Consider the following 26,191-nt stretch of genomic DNA (forward strand, 5'->3'; position numbering starts at 1 on the left):
CAAAACCAAAAAACCATGAAAAGCTAAGTAAATCTTCCTTGTTATTATCGGCCCAGCACTGTGTATTGACCCCCAGTTTTATTGCTATCTGTCCAAGACTGAAGCATAACTTAATGTCGGCATTGCCCTGTTTCACTCTGGCGTACGATAATCTGGTGAAAATTAAATCCTATGGAATGTGCAGTTGAAGTCCTCTGCCATTTAACTTACAGAGCATTTTATTTCAGCTGTCTTTTAAACAGTTCCCAGGCTAGTTCATTATGACTGCTGCGTACAATTGCTCATGTTCCTTCGGGTAATGTGTTCTGCAAACCCTTCCACATATCATGGATATCTAAAGTTTCATTTCCCTCTAAGGCCAACATCTGTTTGTGCAATATTGCAGTAAAAGTATAGCTGTGTTTTTCTTCTGTTAAGAAAGTATGGGTGAAAAGGACTTGGTCAAGCAAAGTAATAAAATATTTGCTTAAAAAATAGCCAAGTACTTTTCAGAACAGCAAAGCCAGTATCATGAGGGATTGGTCCAGTCTCTTACTCTTAGGGAAGAGTCTTGTGCATGGCCTTTCCTGTGTTGTTCATTGGACTGCTTTGTATTTCAAAGCCTCTGAATAATAAGATTGCTCCATTTCAGTCACTGTAAAATTAGGTGTGTGCTTTCACAGGCATATTCTGCGAGGCATACTTTTTGCTTCCAGTACTGAAAAAGCAGCAACTCTGCATTTTGTCTTTTACTATTACGGAGTTTGTCAGGGGTTTTGCTAATCTAGAGGATACAAAGTCTGAAAATCAAATTGTCTGCAGGGAGTAATTCCTCCAATGGTGAAAACCACAAAAACTCATTGGAGCCACACATGCATAATATTCCATAGTTACATAAACTTTGACAGGCAAAGCCACGAGAACAGTGACTCTTACTACTTACCAGGAACAGTTTCTGATATGTTGAAATGGGTGTAATAAACAGTGACTGCAGCAACCTGGATGTCTTCCTCCTCTCCAGGTTTCTTTAGGGATAAATACTGAGGTTTTAAAGTCAGATTTGAAGCGAATAGGACAATACTCATTCACATATTTAGCAAAAGTTCTACTGTTCACTGACATTCATAAACTTCATCAGAAGAGAGGCAAAAAGTTGACAACAGGGACAATCATGACTGGTAAAGGAAGAGTAAGCATAAAACTGTAACAGTAATCCTTCCATGTCACCAGTGCCCTGAGATTACTTGTCCTTGGTAGTATGTGTTGATGTGTGTGGGGTGGGCTTGTGTGGTCGTGAGATCATCTCCTGTTCTCGCTTCATCAAGTGTCACCATTCCTAACGCAGCCGAATGTGTAACAGAAACTTGGAAGTCTCCACTGCTGTCACAATTTGACATTGTTAGTACATCCCAACTCAATCTATCAGGTAGAAAACAACACAGGATTTAGCAGAATCTTGGTTGTATAAAAAACAGATTTAAGTAACATAAAAAGGATTCTTTTATAGCCTTACTAACAGTGAAGGGGAAAGGAAATCCCATAATAGCTCTTGTAACCAGAGCAGTTACAAGTGATGACAAAACCTTTCCTATGAACACTGTAGGAATATTTTCCAGCCCATATACTGAAAATATGGACTTCTTTTGTCTGGCTCTGAGTAGGTCTTAAAAATTAGGAACATTTGGCCTCCAAAGTTATATCCTTTTATTTCTTTTGATCTGAACAGTAAGCATTTAACATTAAACAATGTTTCTCAGTCCCACTATACAGCAGCATAATATCGTCAGCCATCTAAAGTAGGTTTTACTTTAAGTGTCTATTCAGTAATCTGATTAGATTTCAATAACTTCAAATGTTTTTGTTTTATTAACTGTAGGTTCTTATCAAAGTGCTGGATAACAATGATAATGGCCCAGAATTCTCTCAGCCAAGTTACGATGTCACCATTTCAGAGGACATCCTCCCAGATACTGAAATTCTGCAGATTGAAGCTATAGACAGAGATGAAAAGCATAAATTGAGCTACATTATTCACAGCAGCATCGATACAGTCAGCATGAGAAAATTCAGAATTGATCCTAGCACTGGGGTGCTCTATACTGCTGAGAGATTAGACCACGAAGCTCAAGATAAGCACATCCTTAATGTCATGGTAAGAATGTAATATTCACTTGGCTCAAGACAGAATCACTGCTGCTTCGGGTGTGTACGTGCCTTAGTCTTTGCATGAGCAAAGGACTGTTAGTCCAGTAAGTAGTCATTAATTTCATCTTGCCTGCCCTGCTGTGTATTTATTTTACATTTTTTTATTTGGGCTTTTTGGGAAGCACTGTGAATTCATTGTATGGAATATGATATGATTTGCTACCTCAAGGGAGAGCAAGCAGGAAATTATTTAATCTCTTGGCATCTGGTCCTCTCACTCAAAGTAATTTTCAGAATTTCTGAAGTGAGGCTGAATGTTATTTGAGAAGTTATTCACAGGAAGATAACTAACTACTTTCTTGCCATTGAGAATTTTACAGCCATTCTGGTTACAAACCCCGTCTATAGTTTACTTTTACAGACTTAAATTTCAGTACATAAACTGTTGATATACAAAACAGATTTCATCTGCATTTCCAAATTCTGTGTATGCAGGGGGAAAAAAAGTTAATTAACGTTTTTTGCTCAATGTGCATAAATTAGAGAACATAAGTCTCTCTGGGTTTTAAGTGAAGATCGTATACTAGCGGCTGGAGGTCGATAAAAAGATAGTTTAAATGTTGTAGCATGCTGTTTTCTTTAATCAGGCTCCTGTAGAAGAGATCTTTGGAGGTACAGCTCAGGATGTGTTAGGTATGGGGTCGTCTTTGGGCAGGAGACCCTAGGAATCAGAGAACTGCTGTGTGCAGAAGGGTCTAGCTCACAGAATAACAAGCTGCAAATCCTTTGGTGAGGATGCTAAGAAATAAATATAAACTGAATCATAGACATGGCTGACAGAGTTAATTTCCTGGTGCTTGGTTTTAATCTCCTCCTGATACAGTAAGGTTTTTTCTGTGTTTAAGAAAAGGTTTTGGGGATTGTGTTGGCAGGATCATCATTGTATTAGTGCTGAGGTATTTTATGTGGGGTTGAGATGTGATAAATGATAGCTTTGTTGGGAGTGCTCAGCACTTCTTAAGGTAGTTTCTACTCTGTTTACTGTTGGTGTCATCATCCACAAAAAGATATGTACATGCGTAATGATAAGAAAGTTCATTGGTAGCTATAAGCACTGGACTAACACATAATTGATCATAATCCCTTCCAACTCAAATCATTCTATAATTAAGTGATAAAGGATTGGTCAAATTTGTTTGTAGCTCTTTGAAAGAGGGAGCTAATGGGCAATGTTTATTTGCCTCTATGCAGTAGAGCCAGGGATGGCAGAGCAAAGGCATGACTATTTATCATTTATTAAAAAAAATAATTCCTTCCCAACCTGAAATGGAATTTATGAAGTCAAGTGGTTGACATTTAAAAATTCCTGTCATGATAGTTGCCATGCATTTTTCACACAAGAAGAAAGTCCCTGGACTCTTCCTGTTTCTTTGATTTTGCTGTCTACCATCTTAGGAGTATTTCAGACTTCTCTTTTGGGACAAGTGGGGTTTATTATTACTTTGTACTAAATAGAGATGAGTAATACCTGCAAAGCTTTACTAGATGGATATCAAGATGTGTATTATGCATTTGTTCTCTAGGTCCGAGATCAAGAATTCCCTTACAGAAGAAACCTGGCCAGAGTAATCATAAATGTAGAAGACTCCAATGACCATAGTCCATACTTTACTAGCCCGTTGTATGAAGCCTCAGTGTTTGAATCGGCAGCAGTTGGATCAGCAGTCTTACAGGTCACAGCTCTGGACAAAGACAAAGGAGAAAACGCAGAGCTTATCTACAGTATTGAAGCAGGTTAGGACAGAGGCTGCAAATGTAATGTCATGATTCATGCCATATTTGGAATAGTAAAGTGATGGTGCTCCATCTTGATACACAAGTCAGCGTTTTTGGTCCACTCTCTCCTGTAGAGCTGGGCAAAGGAGACATCCTCCTGATGGTTGATTTCTATTTTTGAAGCTACTACCCTCAACACCTATCAGAGCAGAATCTCATTCATACTCACTAGGTGGCTACAGAGTATTTTACCTCTAAGTCATTGGTTCAAAACCATCACAAAAGATACTTATTGGAAGCTGCTGCCAGTGACTTATTTTCAGGTTGCTGGCTTCAGTCTAGTACACAGTGAATCCTCCATAAACAAATGCCACAACAGCTGGTGTGTCCTGGAATTTTTGCCAATGTTCGAATCAGAGAAACATGGAGACTAACACCAGGGCTGTGCTAAAAACTTCTGTCAGCAGGGCCACAGCGTTTTAGTGGCACAGAGTCTCTTGAAACATTGTGATACCAGATTAAAGTTGCTTTTGCTATTGAACTTTAGATATTTACATTCACCACATAATCTGTACAAGCAGAAGTGTTTCTGTGCCAGTGCAACAGCACGGTCATGAGAAATTTGCATTATCTTTGCCACACATGCAAATGAACATAATTTTCTCTGGCTCATATGGGTCTGAAGTTAAGAGTTATCTCTGAGATAAACCATTGACATATATACAAGAGAGGTGCCTGGAAAAAGAGAGAAGGAAGTAGAAATGTTTAACTTTTTGATTTTTTAATGTTTCATTTCTACATTTTTTATTTACTTTTTTAGTGATATGAATCTTTACATTGCAATAATAGCAAAACTTGTTTTTCAAGACTGTTCCCATCTTATTCTTGACATCTTTTTGCTAGTATGGGATCCAACTCAAACACCTATAGGTGTCACCACAATATAAAGAGCAACTTGACACGCTAGAGGTACGGCTCCCATACACTGGTAATAGAATCATACGTGATGCAGACATAAAATTATGATGATTTCAAGGGATTCTTTATCACTTCTTAAGGTCTGCAGATGGTCTGCATGTTTTTCTCGTTTCTAGAGGCACTCTCTTCCATTACAGCATGCTTCTACTTCATCATGAGCTCTCCCTGCAGTGTCAGACTCCAAACTTCTCTTTTCTGTAAGCCATGCATTCCCCCAGTTTCATTATCCACCAATGTTCCAATCCCAGATGCATCAAAATTCAGTCTTCTGCTGCTGCAATTTCTATGATCCATAAACTCTGCAGTTGAGAATACTGTTTTTAACTGCAGCATTCAAATTGTACACAGTTCTCTCATTCACAGGAATTACTTACATCATGTGAGGAGAGCAATTGGTAAAGAAAGTAGCTTTTGTGTAATTTCATAAGAAATTCCTGAAGGAGAAGAACCAGCTCTGGACTTACATGAGGCAGCCAGTGGCTAAAAATTATTTGTATTAGCAAGCACTGACAAAATAACTGTAATAACATTTGTTGTGTCTGCAAATGTTACAAATACTGTGATCTTTATGAGAATCTAGCTCTGGCAAAAATCTCAGCTCCTTTGTGAATAGCACAATTTTTGGTTTAGCTAGTCGAGTAAACTTTACTGATCTGAAAGGATGGCTATAAATAGAAAGCCACTACCAGTATTGCATTATATACAGTAGTATGCAGCTTAAATTAGCCTCAAAACCCAGAATTTACAAGATAGTGAATCACATCTTAGAAATAGTTCCCATTAACTTGCTTCATTTAGGATTCTATATATTTGGTATTCCAACTACAATTTTCATATTTGCCACTCCATGCACAGCACCTCTAACAGTCACCATTAAAAGGAAATCTCTTATCACCATTTCAATGAGACATATTTCTCTCCAGGTCATGAACGTATGCTTGGCTATAGATTGGAAGCAGTTCTCGATTTTAAGATGTAAATTACAATAGCAGGAACATGTTATAATGATTGGAATGGCTGTAACTCAGTACATGCTGTTTGTATTTAGAATACACGCCATATACACACACAGCATCCTATAATTTAATCAGGTACTCAAGGATGACTACTAAAGGTGAGCTCTAATTACACGGTAAGGATACATATCAAAAGTTTTGAGTCTGTCATGATAAAGAAGAGGTTGGCAAAAAAGACTATGAAGATCTCAGAGAAATTCCTTGATCCAGCCTCACTATTTTTACCTTTGTGCAGACAGCGATATCCATGCTAAAATAAACATTTAATGACGTTTTCTGCTAAATCTCATTCATCTAGATTCATTCTCCTCAGAGATTGTGTGATAAACCTTTGTGCCACAAGTTGAGTCTCTTTCCTGTGCTATTCATTCTGTTTCATTTTTCTAAATACCATTTTAACCTGCTTATATTCAGTCATTTGAGTTTTGAGCTACTGTAATCTTCTCTACAGTTGCTTGATATCCTCTTCAATTAAGAGCCTGAGTTGTTATCCATTTGTCATGTAATTGGCTTTTTAGCCTTGATCTAGTTTCTTTGCCTTAAGTGTACATGTATTTGACTAGTTCCCATAATTTAGGGATGCTTTTTCCTATTTCAGTAATGTGCATGCAGCACTTTGTCAGATATTGATATTCAGAGTCAAGATACAGACAGCAGTGCCTGAGTTCCTGAAGGTTTGAACACCTGTACTGAGATACCTGATTTTCAGAAAGGAGGGCTGGAAGGGGCTTTATGATTCTTTATGATCCTGGTTTAAATTATCATCAAGTGTATTGTATTTAATTTCTAATTTGCTTCCCGTATTTGTGTTTTAGGAAATACAGGAAACACATTCAAGATTGAACCAGTTTTAGGGATCATTACATTGCTGAAGGAGCCAGACTTAACCACAATGGGACAGTTTGTTTTGTCAGTCAAAGTGACTGATCAAGGTTCTCCACCACTATCTGCAACAGCAATTGTGAGGATATCTGTGACAATGGCAGATAACTCCCACCCTAAATTCACTCTCAAAGACTACCAAGCAGAGATTAACGAAAATGTGGATATTGGTACTTCTGTCATCTCCCTCTCTGCGATCAGCCAGTCCACATTAGTTTATGAGGTTAAAGATGGGAATGTGGATGGAGCCTTCGCTATAAATCCATATGCTGGAGTGATCACCAGTCAAAAGGCACTTGATTATGAACGTGCTTCTTTCTATCAGCTCATCGTACAGGCAACAAATATGGCAGGCATGGCATCAAATGCCACTGTGAATATTCAGATTGTTGATGAAAATGATAACCCACCAGTTTTTCTCTTCTCTCAGTACTCGGGCAGCATAAGCGAAGCTGCTCCTGTAAACAGCATAGTCCGGAGTGCCAATAACAGCCCCCTCGTGATACGTGCCACTGATGCTGACAGTAACCAGAATGCTTTGCTGGTATACCAGATTGTTGAATCTACTGCAAAGAAGTATTTCACTGTAGATTCCAGCACAGGTGCAATCAGAACAATTGCAAATTTAGATCATGAAACAATAGCCCACTTCCACTTCCATGTGCATGTTAGAGACAGTGGGAATCCCCAGCTTACAGCAGAGACCCCAGTTGAAGTGACCATTGAGGTAACTGATGTCAATGACAACCCACCAGTCTTCAGCCAGGCCGTATTTGAGACAGTCTTGCTCCTGCCCACATATGTTGGTGTTGAGGTTCTCAAAGTCAAGGCTACAGACCCTGATTCAGAGATCCCTCCTGAACTAACATATAGTCTAATTGAAGGCAATATGGATCATTTTTTAATTGATTCAAGCACAGGGGTGCTTACCATTAAAAACAATAGCCTCTCAAAAGACCATTACATGCTAATGGTAAGAGTATCTGATGGGAAATTTTATAGCACTGCGATGGTGACAATAATGGTGAAAGAAGCCATGGATAGTGGGCTCCATTTCACACAAAATTTTTATTCCACTTCTATCTCAGAAAACAGCCCCAATATCACAAAGATTGCTGTGGTGAATGCGATTGGTAATCGCCTCAATGAGCCTTTGAAGTACAGTATATTAAACCCGGGCAACAAATTTAAAATCAAATCCACCTCAGGGGTCATTCAGACAACCGGCATCCCCTTCGACCGAGAGGAACAAGAGCTGTATGAGTTGGTGGTGGAAGCAAGCCGTGAACTGGACCATCTTCGTGTCGCTCGAGTGGTGGTGAGAGTTTACATTGAGGACATAAACGACAATGCCCCAGTGTTCATAGGGCTTCCATACTACGCTGCTGTGCAAGTCGATGCTGAGCCCGGTACCCTGATATACCGAGTGACAGCTGTTGATAAAGATAAAGGTGAAAATGGTGATGTGTCGTATCTTCTGAAGGAAGACTATGGGCATTTTGAAATTGATAGACAATCTGGTAGTGTCACTTTAAAAGAGCCCTTTAATTCTGATTTGTCTAACATAGAGTATCTGGTTGTTGTTCTTGCAAAAGATGGTGGTAACCCATCATTGTCTGCCTCAGTAGAGCTCCCCATTACTATTGTTAACAAAGCAATGCCTGTATTTGACAAGCCCTTCTATACAGCTTCTGTGAATGAAGATGTAGAAATGCACACACCAATTTTAAGCATAAATGCAACCAGTCCTGAAGGCCAGGGTATCATTTATATCATCGTTGATGGAGATCCGTACAACCAGTTTAATATCGACTTTGACACTGGAGTTCTGAGTGTCATCAGCCCACTGGACTATGAAATAAATTCTCTTTTCAAGCTGATGGTGCGAGCCAGCGATGCCCTCACTGGTGCTCGAGCAGAGGTCACTGTGGACTTGATCATTAATGATGTTAACGATAATCCTCCAGTTTTTGATCAGTCAGCTTATAACGCCACTTTGTCTGAAGCATCTTTGATTGGGACTCCTGTACTGCAGGTTGTTGCTATTGATGCTGACTCTGACAATAACAAAATTGTGCAGTATCAGATAGTCCAGGACACCTTTAACAGCACGGACTATTTCCATATAGACAGCACCAGTGGCCTAATTCTGACAGCCCGGATGCTGGATCATGAACTCATACAGCAGTGTAGCTTGAAAGTCAGAGCAACCGATAATGGGTTCCCACCACTGAGCAGTGAGGTTCTTATTAGTATCTCAATAACAGACATGAATGACAACCCTCCAGTTTTTAACCAGTTAATATATGAATCATATGTGAGCGAACTGGCACCTCGGGGTCATTTCGTGACTTGTGTCCAAGCCTCTGATGCTGACAGCTCTGATTTTGACAGACTGGAGTACAGCATCCTGTCAGGAAATGATCGGACCAGTTTTTTTATGGATAGCAAGAGTGGTGTTATCACCCTTTCCAACCATCGCAAACAGAGGATGGAGCCCATGTACAGCCTGAACGTCTCTGTGTCAGATGGGCTGTTCACCAGCACAGCTCAGGTGCACATACAGATCCTTGGAGCCAACCTCTACAGCCCTGTATTTTCACAAAGCGTTTATGTTGCAGAGGTTAGAGAAAACACTGCTCCTGGAACTAAAGTAATCCATGTGAAGGCAACAGATGGGGATTCAGGTATATATGGCCAGATAAGCTACTCCATAATAAATGACTTTGCCAAGGACCGATTTTTGATTGATAACAACGGGCAGATTCTGACAACGGAGAGGTTAGACCGGGAGAACCCGCTGGAAAGTGATATAGGTATCTTTTTGAGAGCCCTTGATGGAGGTGGGAGAACTACATTTTGCTCAGTGAGAGTGATAGTAGTGGATGAGAATGACAATGCTCCAAAATTTATGACAGTTGAATACAGAGCAAGTGTCAAAGCAGATGTTGGGAAAGGTTACTTGGTGACCCAAGTGCAAGCAGTAGATCCAGATGACGGACCGAATTCTAGAATTACCTATTCTCTGTATAGTGAAGCCTCTGTTTCAGTGGCTGATCTGCTTGAAATAGATCCAGACAATGGATGGATGGTTACCAAGGGTAGCTTTAACCAGCTGAAAAACACAGTTCTGTCATTCTTTGTCAAAGCAGTGGACGGTGGTATTCCTGTAAAGCATTCCCTTATTCCTGTCTACATCCATGTTTTACCTCCAGAAACTATTTTGCCTTCCTTTTCTCAACCCCAGTATTCTTTTACCATAGCAGAAGATGCTCTCATAGGTAGTACCATTGACATTCTGCATGTTTTGCCTAATCAAGGGGTTTTGTACAGCACAGTTAATGGTGAGATGAGTGAGAACAACAAAGATGGGGTTTTCATCATAGAGCAAGACACAGGGCTCATAAAACTGGATAAGAGACTTGACCACGAGGCAAATCCTGCTTTTCACTTCAAAGTTGCAGCCACCATTCAGTTAGACAAAGTAGATGTTGTGTTGACTGTGGATGTGGAAGTTAAGGTATTGGATGTAAATGACAACAAGCCCATGTTTGAAACAGCTACCTATGATGCTATCATAATGGAAGGGATGCCTGTAGGAACAAAACTTATGCAAGTTAAAGCGATTGATGCAGACTCAAGTGCAAATGGACAGGTCACCTACACACTTGCAGTGGAATCAGAGCTGGAGAAGATCACAGAAGCATTCACCATTGATAGCAACAGTGGCTGGATAAGCACACTGAAGGATCTGGACCATGAAAAGGATCCTGCTTTCACCTTTGCAGTGGTGGCCTCAGATCTGGGAGAAGCTTTATCCTTGTCATCGACCACCTTAGTCTCAGTTACTGTGACAGATATAAATGACAATGCACCTATCTTTGAGCATGAGGTGTACAGAGGGTCAGTGAAGGAGAGTGACCCTCCAGGGGAAGTTGTGGCTGTGCTTAGCACCTGGGATGAAGACACATCTGATGTGAACCGACAGGTTAGCTACCATATTACAGGTAAGAAACCATTTGCATGCTTTCTTCCCAAAAGTGGATTTACTGAAGAACTGTGATGTGTCCAGTTTTAGGTGAACATTTAGCAGCGTTACAACTACATTGTCACTGTGAATCAGACAACTGCATCTCTCTTTGATTTTTTTTTCATTTGGACAGAATTTGCAGCAAGTAGCAAAGCTAAAAAGAGGGAAAAGGAGTGTGTGTCTATCTGTCTGTTTGGGTTATTATCTCTTTAATTTCCAAGATTAATGCTTCATGATTTTTTGCAGTGCAATGTACTGTGACCCATCAACCTATCATAATTGATATGTCAGCTTGGAAGCCATCATGACTTAATGTTTCTTCCAAGAGAAGAAGAACATTTTATTCCTAAGGAGAAAAATGCTACATTTCCAAGCATTTCAAACGTTTTTGAAATAACATTTTTCTTTCTGTGGCAGGAAAGTCCACAGGGGGCAGGGGCCACTTTGAAATACCACCATTTATGAGGGAGAGAAAAATAAAAAAAGGAATTCATTTTACATTCAAAGGAGTAAGGGGATGCTGTATCTTACCGGCACAGATTCCTGGCCTGGGAAATAGTAACCCACTTAGAAGTACTGGTTAGCTGCTATGCATTGTTATATACAGTGTAAGGCAATTTTGATTACCTTACTAACATATTTTTCAAAGTGTGGCAACATTACTCTTTCCTATTGCACTATATTTGTTATCATTCTTGTAGATTCAGACTGGCTTTTGTGTGAGTATGCTATGAGTAATGGGGTGCTGCAGTTCTTTTTCTGCCTACAGCTTTCTTTGTCCAATAGATTTTGTTAGGGAGCAGCTTTGTCTTTCCCCACAATCTTCACAATCCAAGAACTAACACTAATTTCCTAGTCATAACCAGATTATTGGACAAATTCACATTTTTCTTACTGGATGGGATTAGAATTACACAACTGCATGTAGGAAGCAGGCTATGTGTAAAAATGACTTCTTTGTCTCAACTTTCAACATTAAGACAGTAGGACTTCAGGGTAACTGGCCTACTGAACCAGTTGGTGGGGTCAGGGAGCAGTATAGTCCTCCTGAAATCCATGAAGAGGCAGTTAGAGACTTGCTGAGCCATTTGGATACTCAAAAGTCCACGGGACTGGATGTGATCAATCCTAGGGTACTGAGAGAGCTGGCAAATGAGCTTGCCAAGCTGCTGGCCACCATTTACCACCAGTCCTGGCTCACTGGAGAGGTCCCAGATGACTGGAAGTTGGCAAATGTGATGCCCATCCACAAGAAGGGCCGTATGGAGGAACCTGGAAACTACAGGTCTGTCAGCCTGACCTCAGTGCCAGGCAAGATCATGGGATCACAGGGTCACAGGATGTCAGGGGTTGGAAGGGACCCAAAGAGATCATCGAGTCCAACCCCCCTGCCAGAGCAGGACCGTACAGTCTAGCTCAGGTCACAGAGGAACACATCCAGACAGGCTTTGAAAATCTCCAGAGAAGGAGACTCCACAACCTCTCTGGGGAGTCTGTTTCAGTGGTCTGTAACTCTTACATCCCTATGCTGCAGCTTACATCCATTGCTCCTTGTCCTGTCACAGGGAGCAAGTGAGAAGAGCCTGTCCCCTCCCTCCTGACACCCAGCCCTCAGATATTTATAAACCATTATTAAATCCCCTCTAAGTCTTCCCTCTTCCAGACTAAAAAGCCCCAGGTGCCTCAGCCTCTCCTCATAAGGCACGTGCTCCAGTCCCCTAATCATCCTCGTAGCCCTCCGCTGGACCCTCTCCAGCAGGTCTCTTTCCTTCCTAAATGGAGGAGCCCAAAATTGAATGCAATACTCAAGATGAGGTCTCACCAGGGCAGAGTGGAGGGGGAGGAGAACCTCTCTCGATCTGCTGATCACACTCTCCCTAATACACTCCAGGATCCCATTGGCCTTCTTGGCCGCAAGGGCATGTTGCTGTCCCATGGATAATTTGTTATCCACCAGGATTCCCAGGTCCCTCTCCACAGGGCTGCTCTCCAGCAGATCACCTCCCAACCTGTACTGGTGCAGTTTATTATTCCTCCCCAGATGCAGAACTCTGTACTGGTCCATGTTGAACCACATTTGGTTCCTCCATGCCCAGCTCTCCCTCTCCAGTCTGTCCAAGTCTCACTGGATGGCTGCACAGCCTTCAGCTGTATCAGCCGAGACTTCCAGTTTGGTGTCATCAGTAAACTTGCTGAGCAGACACTCTGTCCCCTCATCAATGTCATTGTTGAAGATGTTGAAGAGCACTGGGCCCAACATGGAGCAGATCATCTCAAGGGCAATCACAGTGCACCTGCAGGAATGCCAAGGGATCAGGTCCAGCCAGCACAGATTTAGGACAGGCAGGTCCTGCCTGACCAACCTGATCTCCTTGTATGACCAGGTGACCCAACTGGTGGATGTGGGAAGGCTGTGGATGTAGTCTACCTGGACTTCAGCAAGGCCTTTGACACCATCCCCCATAGCAAACTCCTGGCCAAGCTGTCAGCCCATGGCTTGGACAGCAGCACTCTGCGCTGGGTTAGGAACTGGCTGGAGGGCCGAGCCTAGAGAGTGGTGGTGAATGGTGCCACATCCAGCTGGCAGCCTGTCACTAGTGGTGTCCCCCAGGGATCAGTGTTGGGCCCTATCCTGTTCAATATCTTTATTGATGATTTGGATGAGGGGATTGAGTCCACTATTAGTAAGTTTGCAGACAACACCAAGTTGGGAGCAGGTGTTAGTCTTTTGGAGGGTAGGAGGGCTCTGCAGAGGGACCTTGACAGGCTGGACAGATGGGCAGAGTCCAATATGATGGCATTCAACAAGTCCAAGTGCTGGGTTCTGCACTTTAGCCACAACAACCCCATGCAGTGCTACAGGCTGGAGTCAGAGTGGCTGGAGAGCAGCCAGACAGAAAGGGACCTGGGGGTACTGGTTGACAGTAGGCTGAACATGAGCCAGCAGTGTGCCCAGGTGGCCAAGAAGGCCAATGGCATCCTGGCCTGCATCAGAAATAGTGTGGCCAGCAGGAGCAGGGAGGTCATTGTACCCCTGTACACAGCACTGGTTAGGCCACACCTTGAGTACTGTGTCCAGTTCTGGGCTCCTCAATTTAAGAAGGACATTGAGATACTTGAACATGTCCAGAGAAGGGCAATGAGGCTGGTGAGGGGTCTGGAGCACAAGCCCTATGAGGAGAGGTTGAGGGGGCTGAGGTTGTTTAACCTGGAGAAGAGGAGGCTCAGGGGTGACCTTAATGCTCTCTACAACTACCTGAAAGGAGGTTGTAGGCAGGTGGGGGTTGGTCTCTTCTCCCAGGCAACCAGTGGCAGAACAAGAGGACACAGTCTCAAGCTGTGCCTGGGGAAGGTGGTGGTGAGGAGAAAGTTCTTCACAGAAAGAGTAATTGGCCAGTGGAATGGGTTGCCCAGGGAGGTGGTGGAGTCCCTGGAGGTGTTCAAAAAAAGATTGGATGTGGCACTTGGTGCCATGGTTTAGTTGTCATGAGGTGTTAGGTATTAGGTAATAGGTTGGACCTGATGACCTCTGAGGTCTTTTCCAACCTGATTGATTCTGTGATTCTGTGACTTAACTAATGGGATAACAGTTTGTGTATTTTGCTCTTGACACTAAGACTCCTATCCCTTTGTTAGCTATCAGATCAGTAATGGTGTGTAGGGAGAGATGTGATACTCTAGTTACCTATAGGTTGCCTGTGTTATTCATCAGAAACAGCATCATTTTCAAAGCAACCAGAAGTACATTCTAACCATTTCCTTTGAAGTTTAGGTTTGGTTTAAAGGTTTGCAAAGGTTTGCATGCATTTCTAGTGTGATGTAGGATATAAGAAGTAGAGGCAAAAACAATCCTGTGTATAAAAGCTTTGGGCAAGCTGTGGGTGCCTCAGTTCCCACATACTTAAAAGTAATGCCTAATCCTGGAGATTTTGTGATATTTGAAGAATATGAGGATCCCAGTATAGAAACTACTGTGGGAAATGTAAAACCCTTTATGTTTGTAATAATGGACTTGGTGATCTCTGAGGTCTTTTCCAACCTGGTTGATTCTCTGATTGTGTGAAATATCCGTCAGTATACTCTGATCATTAGCTGAAAGTACTTTTCTTTCTTCTGAAATCATTCAGTCATCTCTTACAATGAAATATGTTCTAGGTTACATAGTAATTTTTCTTCACATACCTGTGCTGTTTATTTAGCAAAAAGTAAACTTTTTAATAATAGCTGTCATATTGGACTCAAAAATTATAGATCATTCTATACCTTAATTTCTGTCACAGTTCAAAATATGTCAGATATTTTTCTAATATTTCAGTTTGGAAAACATTAGATGTCAAAGCCCCAGACTCTCTAATGTGCACGGTACAATTACTGAAGTTTGTGAGCTCAGAAATTTCAGAGTCTTTGAATATGTCCTTTGAATTTGGGAAATGCACAAGGAAAAGAAATAGGTGCTTTTTATTAAAATGTCAAGTCATATTAAAGTATAGTTTAACAATAATTTATTCACACTTTGCCTCAAGTTGAGCTCAGGAACTGCATTTGAATTTTTCAGAGAATCAGATTAGCAAGATGATTATAGAAATGCAGTGGCTTTCTAGAGGCATTTTGAGCCTCAGAAACCTCTGTGAATACAATAAGCAAACTCTGAGGGAAAACAGGAGACTACAAAAAGGGAGAAGAGAAGAAAACAAATTATGAGAATGGCAGATGGATCCACCAAAACCAGTGCAAATGCATCTGGAAAAAAGTAGCACAAGAGGAGATATGATAAAAAATCATCATTTAGGAGATGAAAGAAATAGATGTTCTGGGTCAGATGTGATCACTGAAGAGTGCTTTGAACTCTTTTGAGAAATGCAAACACTACAGTCTTCTGGTCAACTTTGAAAAGGAGTAGATACATTCTGGTGGATAAATATATATTCTGTTTTGAACTCCTTCAGTTTAGGATTGGGTTCTGTGATTACTGGCAAGTAATTGCCATTTTCAAATCCACTTTCACCTGCATTTGATGCTGATGGGAAAGAATTTTGCAGTTACCCTTTGTTATTTGTGGTTTGATAGCAGCTGGAGATGTTCACAAAGCAAAAGCACTATGTATAAATCCTAATATAAAATCAATAGGAAGTGCAGATGACACACATGCACGTAGGGAGCACAGCAGTTTTCTTTTGAAGGCTCATTTGAGGTCATTTGAGACAGTTTGGCTAAAACCAGGACTCTGATGATGTTTAACTAGGATGTTTAGCCAGCCTAGGCCCAGTCAGATATTACTGAGGTTTTATGGTAGTAAACTAGAAAATGCCAGGAGAAAACTGTCAGTTGCTAAGACTTTGGTACAGTAAAGTGTTTTGTCTTCCTCAGTGATATTAATTAAGCTCTATCAGGCACATAAATCTTATGAGGACAGACAATAGCCTTGAAGCTTGGTTCAACTGAATACAAGGGAAAAGCACAGTGTGTTTTGGAGGAAAGAGCTAGTATTGTACAAAGTAGCATTTTCCCTGAGGTGATTGCCCAGAATGAGCAAAATGTTGCTTTTTGTCTGGGGGCGGGTTTTTTGGCTTTTTTTTATATTCTTGATCCTGGAATTCTGGAGAAAAGGATGTTTCAGTGTTTGGAGAGGGCATGTGCTGTAGGCTTAAGAACAATGTCTGCTATTTTATGATAGTAAAGCTAAGAGGATTGGGTTTATAATTTCAGCAGCTCAGTAAACATGCAACATCCTAAACTGGAAGTGGAGGATAAACCTATTGATTTTATGTGATGCAAATGCCTAGAGTTCTAATTGAGAGCTGAAAATATCTAAATTAATGCATAACTGTAAGAGAGAAACTAGCTAAATAAGTTAGTAAATATTCTGTTCCCCCTCCCAGATTGGGGCATTGCAATGAAAACCGATACTGTCAGCTTCTAGTTTTCAGTTCCCTTTTAGCCATTATAATTCCCTCTGTGTGTGCTTTAGTAATGATGTGTGTCAGGATTTGTTTATTTTGGATCACTGTCTCTGCATTTCATTTGTGTCTGGCTGTTTTCTTTCTTTACTTAAACTTGAGCTTGATTTGGCTTTGTACTATTTGCTGACTAGGGAGGGAGGGAGAGCATTATTTAAACTTCAAGTAACAACAGATAAAAGATAATGCTGATTCTTTTAGCCTCAAAGCCTTTCTAAAAAGTTACTGGAGTGTTTTCTGTAGCTGGCACTTCGCTGTTGTGACATTCAAAGTAGAACATAAGAAAACCGCCAAAAGATTTTAAAGAATCCATTAATACATGTAGTCAGGAGGCTTCCGTTTAGAAAAGCTACATTATTCAGAGTGAAAAACTAATTAATTAGAACGCCCCTAGGAAACTGAATCTGCTTACATATATTAGTGAAAAACTTAATTAATCACTGCAGAATGAGATCTGCGTCAAGACATATGTATAAGTACTAGAAAATGGCCACAGCATGGAATTTTTTTGCATTTGCTTTTTTAAAGAATATTTCCTTGTTGTATTTTAGTGTTTACATCTCATTATTTTTTGTTACACTTTAGTACAATTTCCACTTTTGTCTTCCATCAACAGTAGCCAGTCCTGAGAAGCAAAAACCACAAGAAAGGTGCCACTCATGAGAGAGTCATGCAGATGAACTGTTACATGTTTGCTGCTTATTGCACAGGTTTCTTGGTTATTCAGATTGATCATTTTCTAGTGCAGTAAAGTCATGGAAGAGGGATCCCAAAGCCCCTTTTTTTATGCATATTCCTCAAATTTCTATGCATGATTTAAGAGCCATTCTATCAGTAACAAAGCAACAGTCATTTAAAAATCACTCCAAGTTAGTGTTACTGCCAGCCATAAATCCATCAGTTGATTTTAATTAGATTTTTACTTTTGCTCTTTTCTTAGCAATGGGATACCCATACCTTGACTGTATTGCTTTCATAGCTGGCTAAGACAGTTAGTCATTTCTTTTCACAAAACCGCTAACATACAGGAAAAGACTGATGTCATAAAGCTAAATAAAACTATTTTATTAATTGTTTTCAATATTAAACTCACTGTGACAAGATTGCAACCTTTTATAAAGGAGAGATAAACTTTTTATACTGATGTTGAACTGAACAGAGATAAGGTCAATCAGCAGGCATCTGCCTTTGAAGACACAGTAAGACTCAAGTCAATATACAGGTTCTCTTTGCCTTGGATTGTGTTCAGAACTGTGCTATAGTGCACATCAACCTTCTGTGTAACCCCCTCTAAGAGAAATGTGTGCTTGTATCACACAACAGATTAGATAAATTTTGTCTGAGTCCTGGAATGATTATTCCATTCTGTCATAGAAATCAGTAGGAAAATTGGAACCTGCGTGGTTTTGTGATAGATAAAGGTGAATTTCTATGAACAGAAAATACCTGGGTTTGAGATGTCAGGTTTGTGCTTTGTATGATTAGAGGGCCTTTTATAATTGTATTTATAATGCCTATCTGACTAATTTCCTGGAAGTACTATTCATTACGACATGCTTTTTTTACACAATTACAGCTATCATAAACGATGATGCTTAATAAGAATGATTTGCTCAGCCTGTCTCAACTGACTTACTTACATAGTTTTCACATTAAATAGAAAACAGTCTATCTTGTCATTGGTAGCTAATGAAGAAGGCATAGACTGCAGCCTGTGACCTCTTTTCTGCTTTTTGATGTAGAAAGAAGGTATGAAATATGCATTAGATTTTTTTGCTTGGTTTTAAGATCAGTTTCAAGTTCAGATCTTCTCTGCTTTTTTTTCTTTTTTTTCTTTTTTTTTTTTTTGCAGAGAAGGTCCCTGGGAACTGACAGAATTGTGACATCAGTAGCAGCAACAGTGACACCTAATTGCTTGACAGCAGAGGGAACTCAGATAAATACAGTCTTTGATTTTTACTTTTTTTTTAATACTTAATTACTCAAACATTTAACAAAAGTTCTAGAGAGAAAGGTTTAAGAACCTGGTCTTTCCTTTGGGCTTGGACAGATCCCATGAATAATTTGTGGGTAAAAGTACACTTGACATTCTTGATCCTGTTACAAGAAAGAATAAGTATTCCCTTAATATTTTATGCCATTATTATACATGAGAAACATGGAAAGTAGTTCTCAGGTTGCCTTTCTGCATGGGAGAGCGCTGCAGAAAACTTAATATAGTGGGGAAAGGGCCAGTAGTGGGTTATCTGGAATTAAAGTTCACCCAGTGGAGCAATGTGATGCTTTTTTTGATATGCTCGCTCAGTTTCTGTAGCACATGAGCTGGCTATGACTGTGGTGCTCTATCCTAAATTATTAAATGTGCAGATACACTTTTGCAGAACAAGGTTCTGCAAGATACTGGGCACAGAAAACTTGGTAGCTGGCTTTGCTAGTTTTATCTGGAGTAGAATTAGTTTTCTTCATAGCAGCTGGCATGGTGCTATGTTTTGGTTTTGTGATCAAAACAGTGGTGGTAGCACAGAGATGCATTAGCTATTGCTGAGCAGTGCTTTACACAAAGCCAAGGCTTTTTCTGCTTCTCACCCCATCTCACCAGCAAGTAGGCTGGGGACACTTGTGGAGCTGGGAGAGGACATAGCTGGGACATCTGATCCCAGTTGGCCCAAAAATGTCCATACTGTATGATGTCATGCTCAGCAATAAATCTGGTGGAATAAGGAGAAAGGGGTGATGTTTGGGGCTATACTGTTTGTGTTCCCGAGTAACTGTTCTGAGTAATGGAGCCCTGCTTTCCTGGAAGTGGCTGAATACCTGCCATGAGTTTCTTATTTTGCTTTGCTTAGACACTCCTCTTTTGCTTTACCTATTAAACGGACTTTATCTCAGACCATGACTTTCACTTTTACCTTTCTGATTCTCCTCTTTATCCTACCAAGGGGAAATAAGCAAGTGGCAGTGTGGAGCTTAGCTGCCTACCAAGGTTAAGCCACAACATTGGTTTAAGAGCTTTTACTGTCTGAACTGACAGGGGGTTGAGATTGGGCTCCGAGAAAGGTGATTGAAGGTGGCGAGGAAACATTCACAACAGCTGTGGCCACCTTGATTATGGTAGTCTTCTGCATGTGACATGTCCTTCCTTTTTGAGGATGAGGTGGACCTAAACTTTCCCTTGCCCAGCCTGCTTTTGTCACCAGACAATGTAATGATGGGGAAAAGCAACATTGCCAGGTTCAGTGTCAGTGTTATGGCATGACAAAAAGCTGTTCTGCTTCATCTCCTGTGCTCCTTTCACCAGCCTTCACTCTTGGATGCATTCGATCTAACTATACTGCTTATCTTCCAACTGCTCCTCAAATGACCTCTTGTTAGGACTATTTAATACTAATGTGTCTTCCTGTGTCATGTAAACTTTCCTTAAAATTAGAATTTTAATGAGCAGAAGAACGGCATAGCTGTATGATAAAGCTTTCATTAGAGGATTCCTTGATAGAACCCACTTCCAGTCCTTGATTACATAATCAACAGCTAATGAAATTGTCTTGGTAACAAGAGCGACGGCGTATTACATCCTCTCCTGAGACTAAGTGGAAAGACAATTGTACCAGCCTGAGAGGACTATTGATTGTTCGCAGTTGGAATCTGATTGCCCTTAAGGGGAACTAAACAAGAGATCATCTTCGGTGCTCCTATATGGATATTGTTTCCACTGAAAGTTATTGGTTCCCTTTCATAGGAGGCATTGGGGGGGCAATAAACAGGGGGAGCACAATCTTATTACGGATTTCCTGAGTCTGCAAGTTTGAAGGCACAAATCACTGTGAAGCAAATGACAGCTGCTTGCTTCAGGTCCTCTGCGATATGTCTGTGTGTTGAAAATAGGTAGAAGCTCCAAAGGGACACCCCTGCCCATCACATGTTGCTTGTCTCATTGCAGGAGGGAATCCCAAAGGGAAGTTCGCTCTGGGACTGGTTCAGAACGAGTGGAAGGTTTATGTCAAAAGGCCTCTAGATCGGGAAGAGCAAGACGTTTATTATCTGAACATCACTGCCACGGATGGCCTCTTCGTAACCCAAACTGCCGTGGAAGTGACCGTCACTGACGTTAATGACAATAATCCAGTTTGTGAACAGGTGAGTTACAATGTCCACAGCAACGGACTCTTGTGTTGAAAGCAACAGTTTCCCTATGGGTGTCCCTGCTATTTACAGGTATTCATAGGCAAGGCCCATTTTCATCCTTAAGGTCTTAGCTGAATAATCTGGAGCGATCTGGGAAAGAAGCAGAATAAAGTAGGACTCTTAACACCAAAATTGAAGGATAAAGGTCCAGTAAAGCTAGCAGAGGAGTCCTGCCAACAGTGGCTTTCATTTGCTTTATTAAAAATGAATCATTGTGAGGTGGCACTGGGCAGCCGCTCCTCCTCTGCAGAAAAAAATGTGTTTTCCCTGCACAACCAATGTGCAAATGTCTTGAATCTAGTATAACTCCATCCTTCCTGAATCTGGCAGATTCCAGAGACCCAGTGTAAAAGGCAGAAGATTGTAGCTTGTTCTCATGTTGTTGGACATGCATGCAGTGTGGCCTAACCACAGCCTTCACAGAGCTAGCTGCCTCTTACTCTGTGGAAAGGCAAAGTGGAGAACTGGTATTACTACAGTAGAAAGATCTGTGTGAAGAAAAGACATGCTGAAATCCTGAGTTTCTCAATGGTACTGCTCACAGAATCTTGTATCTGTATATCTGTTTGTATGTATATACTCTGTAGTTCCCATCACTGCATTATCACTGATGGACCACTATCATTGCAAGCACCACTCTGGGGAATCACAGTCTGTGTCTCCCTCAAACACTGCTGGATGATGCAAGAAAAACAGTTGTCTTCATTAGCATACCCATGAAAGTTCCCATTGCATGGGTGTTGATAAAACAGAAAATAACAAGACTGCATTTAACATCCAAGGCAAGCTTATTAAGAGTCATAATTCAGCATTGTTTTTATAATACCTCAAAGCCTAAGAATTATTTTAATTGCTAAGAATATGTTACGTAAAGGAAAGTTGTTTCCTATATAGAAAGATTACACTACAGAGAGCTTATAAAAAGGGTTGTGTAAAGACCATAAAATGCTGTTTCAGCATAGCTTACATTTCTGGTTTTGTTCTAGGCTGCATACACAGCATTGTTTCCTGAAGACATTCCATCAAACAAAGTCATTCTTAAAATCAGTGCTAAAGATGCTGACATTGGATCCAATGGTGAAATTCGCTATTCTCTCTATGGTGCTGGGAACAATAAATTTTTCTTAGATCCAGAAAATGGTAAGATGGCAACTGAATATTTCTAAATACCCTTCTTAATCCCTAGACATCAGTGGTTGCTAGTTTCCTTAAGCAGAGTTATGTTACACTTGGCTATCAGATAGTTGTTCCACCTATGGCAGGCACGGATATCTTTGTTGGACAGATTGAATGTTACAATGGGAAGAGTGGACCACAGCCTTTTTATTTCCCTGCCAGACCTCAAGTTAGGTTAGAGGTTATAGGATCATACAATCATACACAGAATACTTTGAGTTGAAAGAGACCTTTCAAGGTCACCTAGTCCAACTCCCCTGCAGTGAGCAACTAGATCGGGTTGCTCAGAGCCCTGTCCAAGCTGACCTTGAGTATTTCCAGGAATGGGGTATCTACTACCTTTCTGGGCAACTAGTTCCAGGTTTCACCACCCTCATTGTAAAAAATTTCTTCCCTGAATCTAGTCTAGTCCCCTCTTTTAGTTTAAAACCATTGTGCCTAGTCCTGTCTCAACAGGGCCTGCTAAAAAGATTGCCCCAATCTTTTTTATAGACCCTCTTTAAGTGCTGGAAGGCCATGATAAGGTCTCCCTGGAACCTTCTCTTTTTCAGGCTGAGCAACTCCAGCTCTCTCAGTCTTTCTTAATAAAGTAATCCAGCCCTGTGATCATTTTTGTGGCCCTCCTCTAGATGCACTCCAACAGGCCATGTCTTTCTTGTGAGAGCAGAGTAGAGCAGCAGAATACGAGCAGCAGAATACCCTTCCTCAACCTACTGGCCATGCTGCTTGGTTGCAGCATTTGTCCAAGTCCCTCTGGATGGCATCTCATCTCTCTGGGCATAGTGTCAAGTGTACCCCACTTGCTGAGAGTGCACTTGATTACATTGCCCATGTCACTGACATTAAACAGCTCTGGTCCCAGTACAGACTCCTGAGGCATACCACTAGTCGCTGATCTCCATCTGCACATTGAGTCATTGACCACTACCCTCTGGATGCACCATCCAACCAATTCCTCATCCATCAAACAGTCTATCTTTCAAAGCCATATCTTTCTCATTTAGAGAGAAGGGTGTTGTGGGGAACCATGTCAAAGGCCTTACAGAAGTCCAAATAGATGACATCCAAATCTCCTCTCTTGTCCACCAATGTAGTGACTCCATCATAGGAGGCCACTAGGTTGGTCACCTCCCTGGAGGTGTTCAAGGCCAGGTAGGATGAGGCCTTGAGCAACCTGGCCTAGTGGAAGGTGTCACTGCCCAAGGCAGGGGAATTAGAATTAGATGATCTTTAAGGTTCCTTCCAGCCTAAACCATTCTGTGAATCTATGAATTCTATTAATTTGGTAGTTGGTCTGGAAAAAGATACTGATGTCTCCTAAGGTCTAGTTTTTTGTGGTTGTTAGGAAGTAAAGCTAAATAAAATAATTTTTCCATGAATAAAAATCCCACCTCCCTCTTATTTTTAGGAATTTGATTACCATAACGACAGACTAAATCCTTCCCTGTGCAATGCCTCCTCTGCCTCACTAGCAGGAGACAGTGCTCACTTGCTGTCCTAGCACTCCTGATGAAAAACGAGGTGTCAAATACACGGGTTTGAGACACACTATCTAGAATTAGTGATGTTAAAACAGTAGTAATGAAGGCTGCTGATTTTAATCAATTTCAGGTGAGCTGAAATCCTTGGCCCCTCTCGACCGCGAGAAAATCGCTGCGTACAACTTGGTTGCCCGAGCCACAGATGGTGGCGGCAGGTTTTGCCAATCAGAAGTCCATCTTATTTTGGAAGATGTTAATGATAATCCACCAGTGTTTTCATCTGAACACTACACTGCATGTGTCTATGAGAATACAGCCCCTAAAGCTTTGTTAACAAGAGTCCAAGCCTCTGATCCTGATGTCGGTAAGTGAGCAATGCTGAAAACAGTAATTAATGTTCAGGAATACTGCGTGGGTTGGTGCAATTGCAGTACAGATGAATTTTTCTATTGCTGCCTTTTCTCATTCTTTCCTCCTTTTGTTTCTGCATCCTCCCCATTTTTTTCCTCTTCCGTTTCTTTACATGAAAATGCTCAGGGCTGAGCTTGACATAATGGTGTTAGAAACACACTGCAGCAGCCACAGAAGCATGTAGTCTTTTTTGTCTTGATTGATGATAGCTATGTTTAGGGGTAAATGACAGTTTTGGGGGTAAATTCCAGCTTTCTTCCTCCAGTGGTCTCATCTCTTCTGGAGCCATGATTTTGAATATCCACACCTCTATTTATGCAAATAATACCCTTACATGCCATAGGACCCATACCTGATTAATCACAGATTTTCTAGAGTTTTATACCACTATAACTCCCATTTGTTCCAGCTGGTTACCTTAGCATACTTGGAATGTACATTATAAATGTTCTGCTTATTTAACTGTGCATTCTTTTAAAGTGTAATAGTTTATTATATGAGGACCTTAACCTTGAGATCTGGGCCTGATTATAAATATTTAAAGGTGGTTTGGTTTGAGGTTTTTTGCATAACACAATGGTAAAACCTACTGAATATCAGAGGGTTTTTTTTCTTTAGTTTATTCACTTCAGTTGGAATAAATAAATCCTGTGTTTTTTTTCCTGTGGTTTTGGAGATGTTTTGTAAAAACTGTGGCCTTAGTAGCTTCACATAAAAAGCAGACCTTTTATTGAATTAAAAAATATTTCAAGTTAAATTTTTTTTGTTGTTTTTAATTTTTCAAAGTACAGTGCATGCTGGAAGTCTTAGTTGTTACTGAGGCTAATAATGCAGGTACACAGGAATCAGTAAAGGAGCAGCAAGCATTCATTAATGTATCTGTGAAGAGCTGTATTACATGCCTTAGTTGAAAAATCACTATTAAAATAATACTGTCCAGCAGTGAAAAGCCAATTACTGGCAGCAAACTACTGAGCAGCCTGGACACCCAGTGTTGTTGTTTTCCACTGTTGTCTTAATTACCATTTTTTCCCTTAGGTGAGATGACATTCAAGGAGAGAGGGGAGACAGAAATAATTAGAATTAAAAGTTTTCAATAAAAGTTCTTGCTGGCACCAACTTTACATAATAAGATGGTTAGCAATGAAAGAAATACAACCAAAGAGCTAATTGCTGCATCTTCCTTCTGAAACTAGATAAGATAAAGAGAGGGATACATGTGAAGAATGAGAAGAGGCTGCACACTTCCTTAATGATTATCCTTGAAAAGCAAACAAGACATTGTGTCATATGAAAGTGGCTTTGTCCTCTAAAACTGAATTTTATATTAATTACTGTTCTGTTAGAACCGTACTAGAATCTCTGATTCCCTATTGCTGTATAATGAATGAGTCCAGGTAGCATGATGTTCCCATCACAGAGCAAAAAATATTACTGATATTCCTGATGGGTATGATATCCCTGCAAGGTTTTGTGGGCCATTATCCCAATAACATCAGTAGAGCCAGGTTTTAGTTAGCTGATACATAGCTAACTTTGGCATTGAGGCCAGCACTAGCTAGGTGATATTTCTGGATATTGGCTAAGCTTTTGTAAAATAAATATTACAAGATACTTTCCAGAGGATAGCTCGTTCTCTTTAAAAGGCTGGGCAGTGACTGGCTAGAAAGCAGCCCTGAGGAGAGGGACTTGGGGGTGCTGGTGGACGAGAAGCTCAACATGAGCTGTCAAGGTGCACTTGCAGCCCAGAAAGCCAACCAGATCCTGGGCTGCATCAGGAGAAGTGTGTCCAGCAGGTCAAGGGAGGTGATTCTCCCCCTCTACTCAGCTCTGGTGAGATCCCATCTGGAGTACTGTGTCCAGTTCTGGAGCCCCTATTACAAGAGGGACCTGGACATGCTGGAAGGTGTCCAGAGAAGGGCCACCAGGATGATCAGAGGGCTGGAGCACCTCTCCTATGAGGACAGACTGAAAGAGTTGGGGCTGTTCAGTCTGGAGAAGAGAAGGCTCCGAGGTGACCTTATTGTGGCTTTCCAGGATCTGAAGGGGGCCTCCAAGAAAGCTGGGGAGGGACTTTTTAGGCTATCAGGTAGTGACAGGACTAGGGGGAATGGAATAAAGCTGGAAGTGGGGAGATTCAGGCTGGAAGTGAGGAAGAAGTTCTTCCCCATGAGAGTG

At 41.0% G+C, this 26,191-nt stretch overlaps 1 protein-coding gene across 3 annotated transcripts in view; it reads left to right on the forward strand.

The window, feature by feature from the left end:
- Positions 1-26,191, forward strand: part of FAT3 (FAT atypical cadherin 3) — a 329,724-nt gene that overhangs the window by 242,238 nt on the left and 61,295 nt on the right. For all 3 annotated transcript variants that reach the window (XM_054382510.1, XM_054382519.1, XM_054382527.1), the window contains 6 exons: positions 1,856-2,131; positions 3,708-3,918; positions 6,710-10,783; positions 20,701-20,897; positions 21,932-22,085; positions 23,733-23,966. In XM_054382510.1, coding sequence (XP_054238485.1) covers positions 1,856-2,131; positions 3,708-3,918; positions 6,710-10,783; positions 20,701-20,897; positions 21,932-22,085; positions 23,733-23,966 — 5,146 coding nt within the window. The remainder of the gene's footprint in view (positions 1-1,855; positions 2,132-3,707; positions 3,919-6,709; positions 10,784-20,700; positions 20,898-21,931; positions 22,086-23,732; positions 23,967-26,191) is intronic.

Source organism: Indicator indicator, chromosome 1 (genome assembly GCF_027791375.1).
Source record: "Indicator indicator isolate 239-I01 chromosome 1, UM_Iind_1.1, whole genome shotgun sequence".
In the NCBI taxonomy this organism is placed as follows: Eukaryota; Metazoa; Chordata; class Aves; order Piciformes; family Indicatoridae; genus Indicator; species Indicator indicator.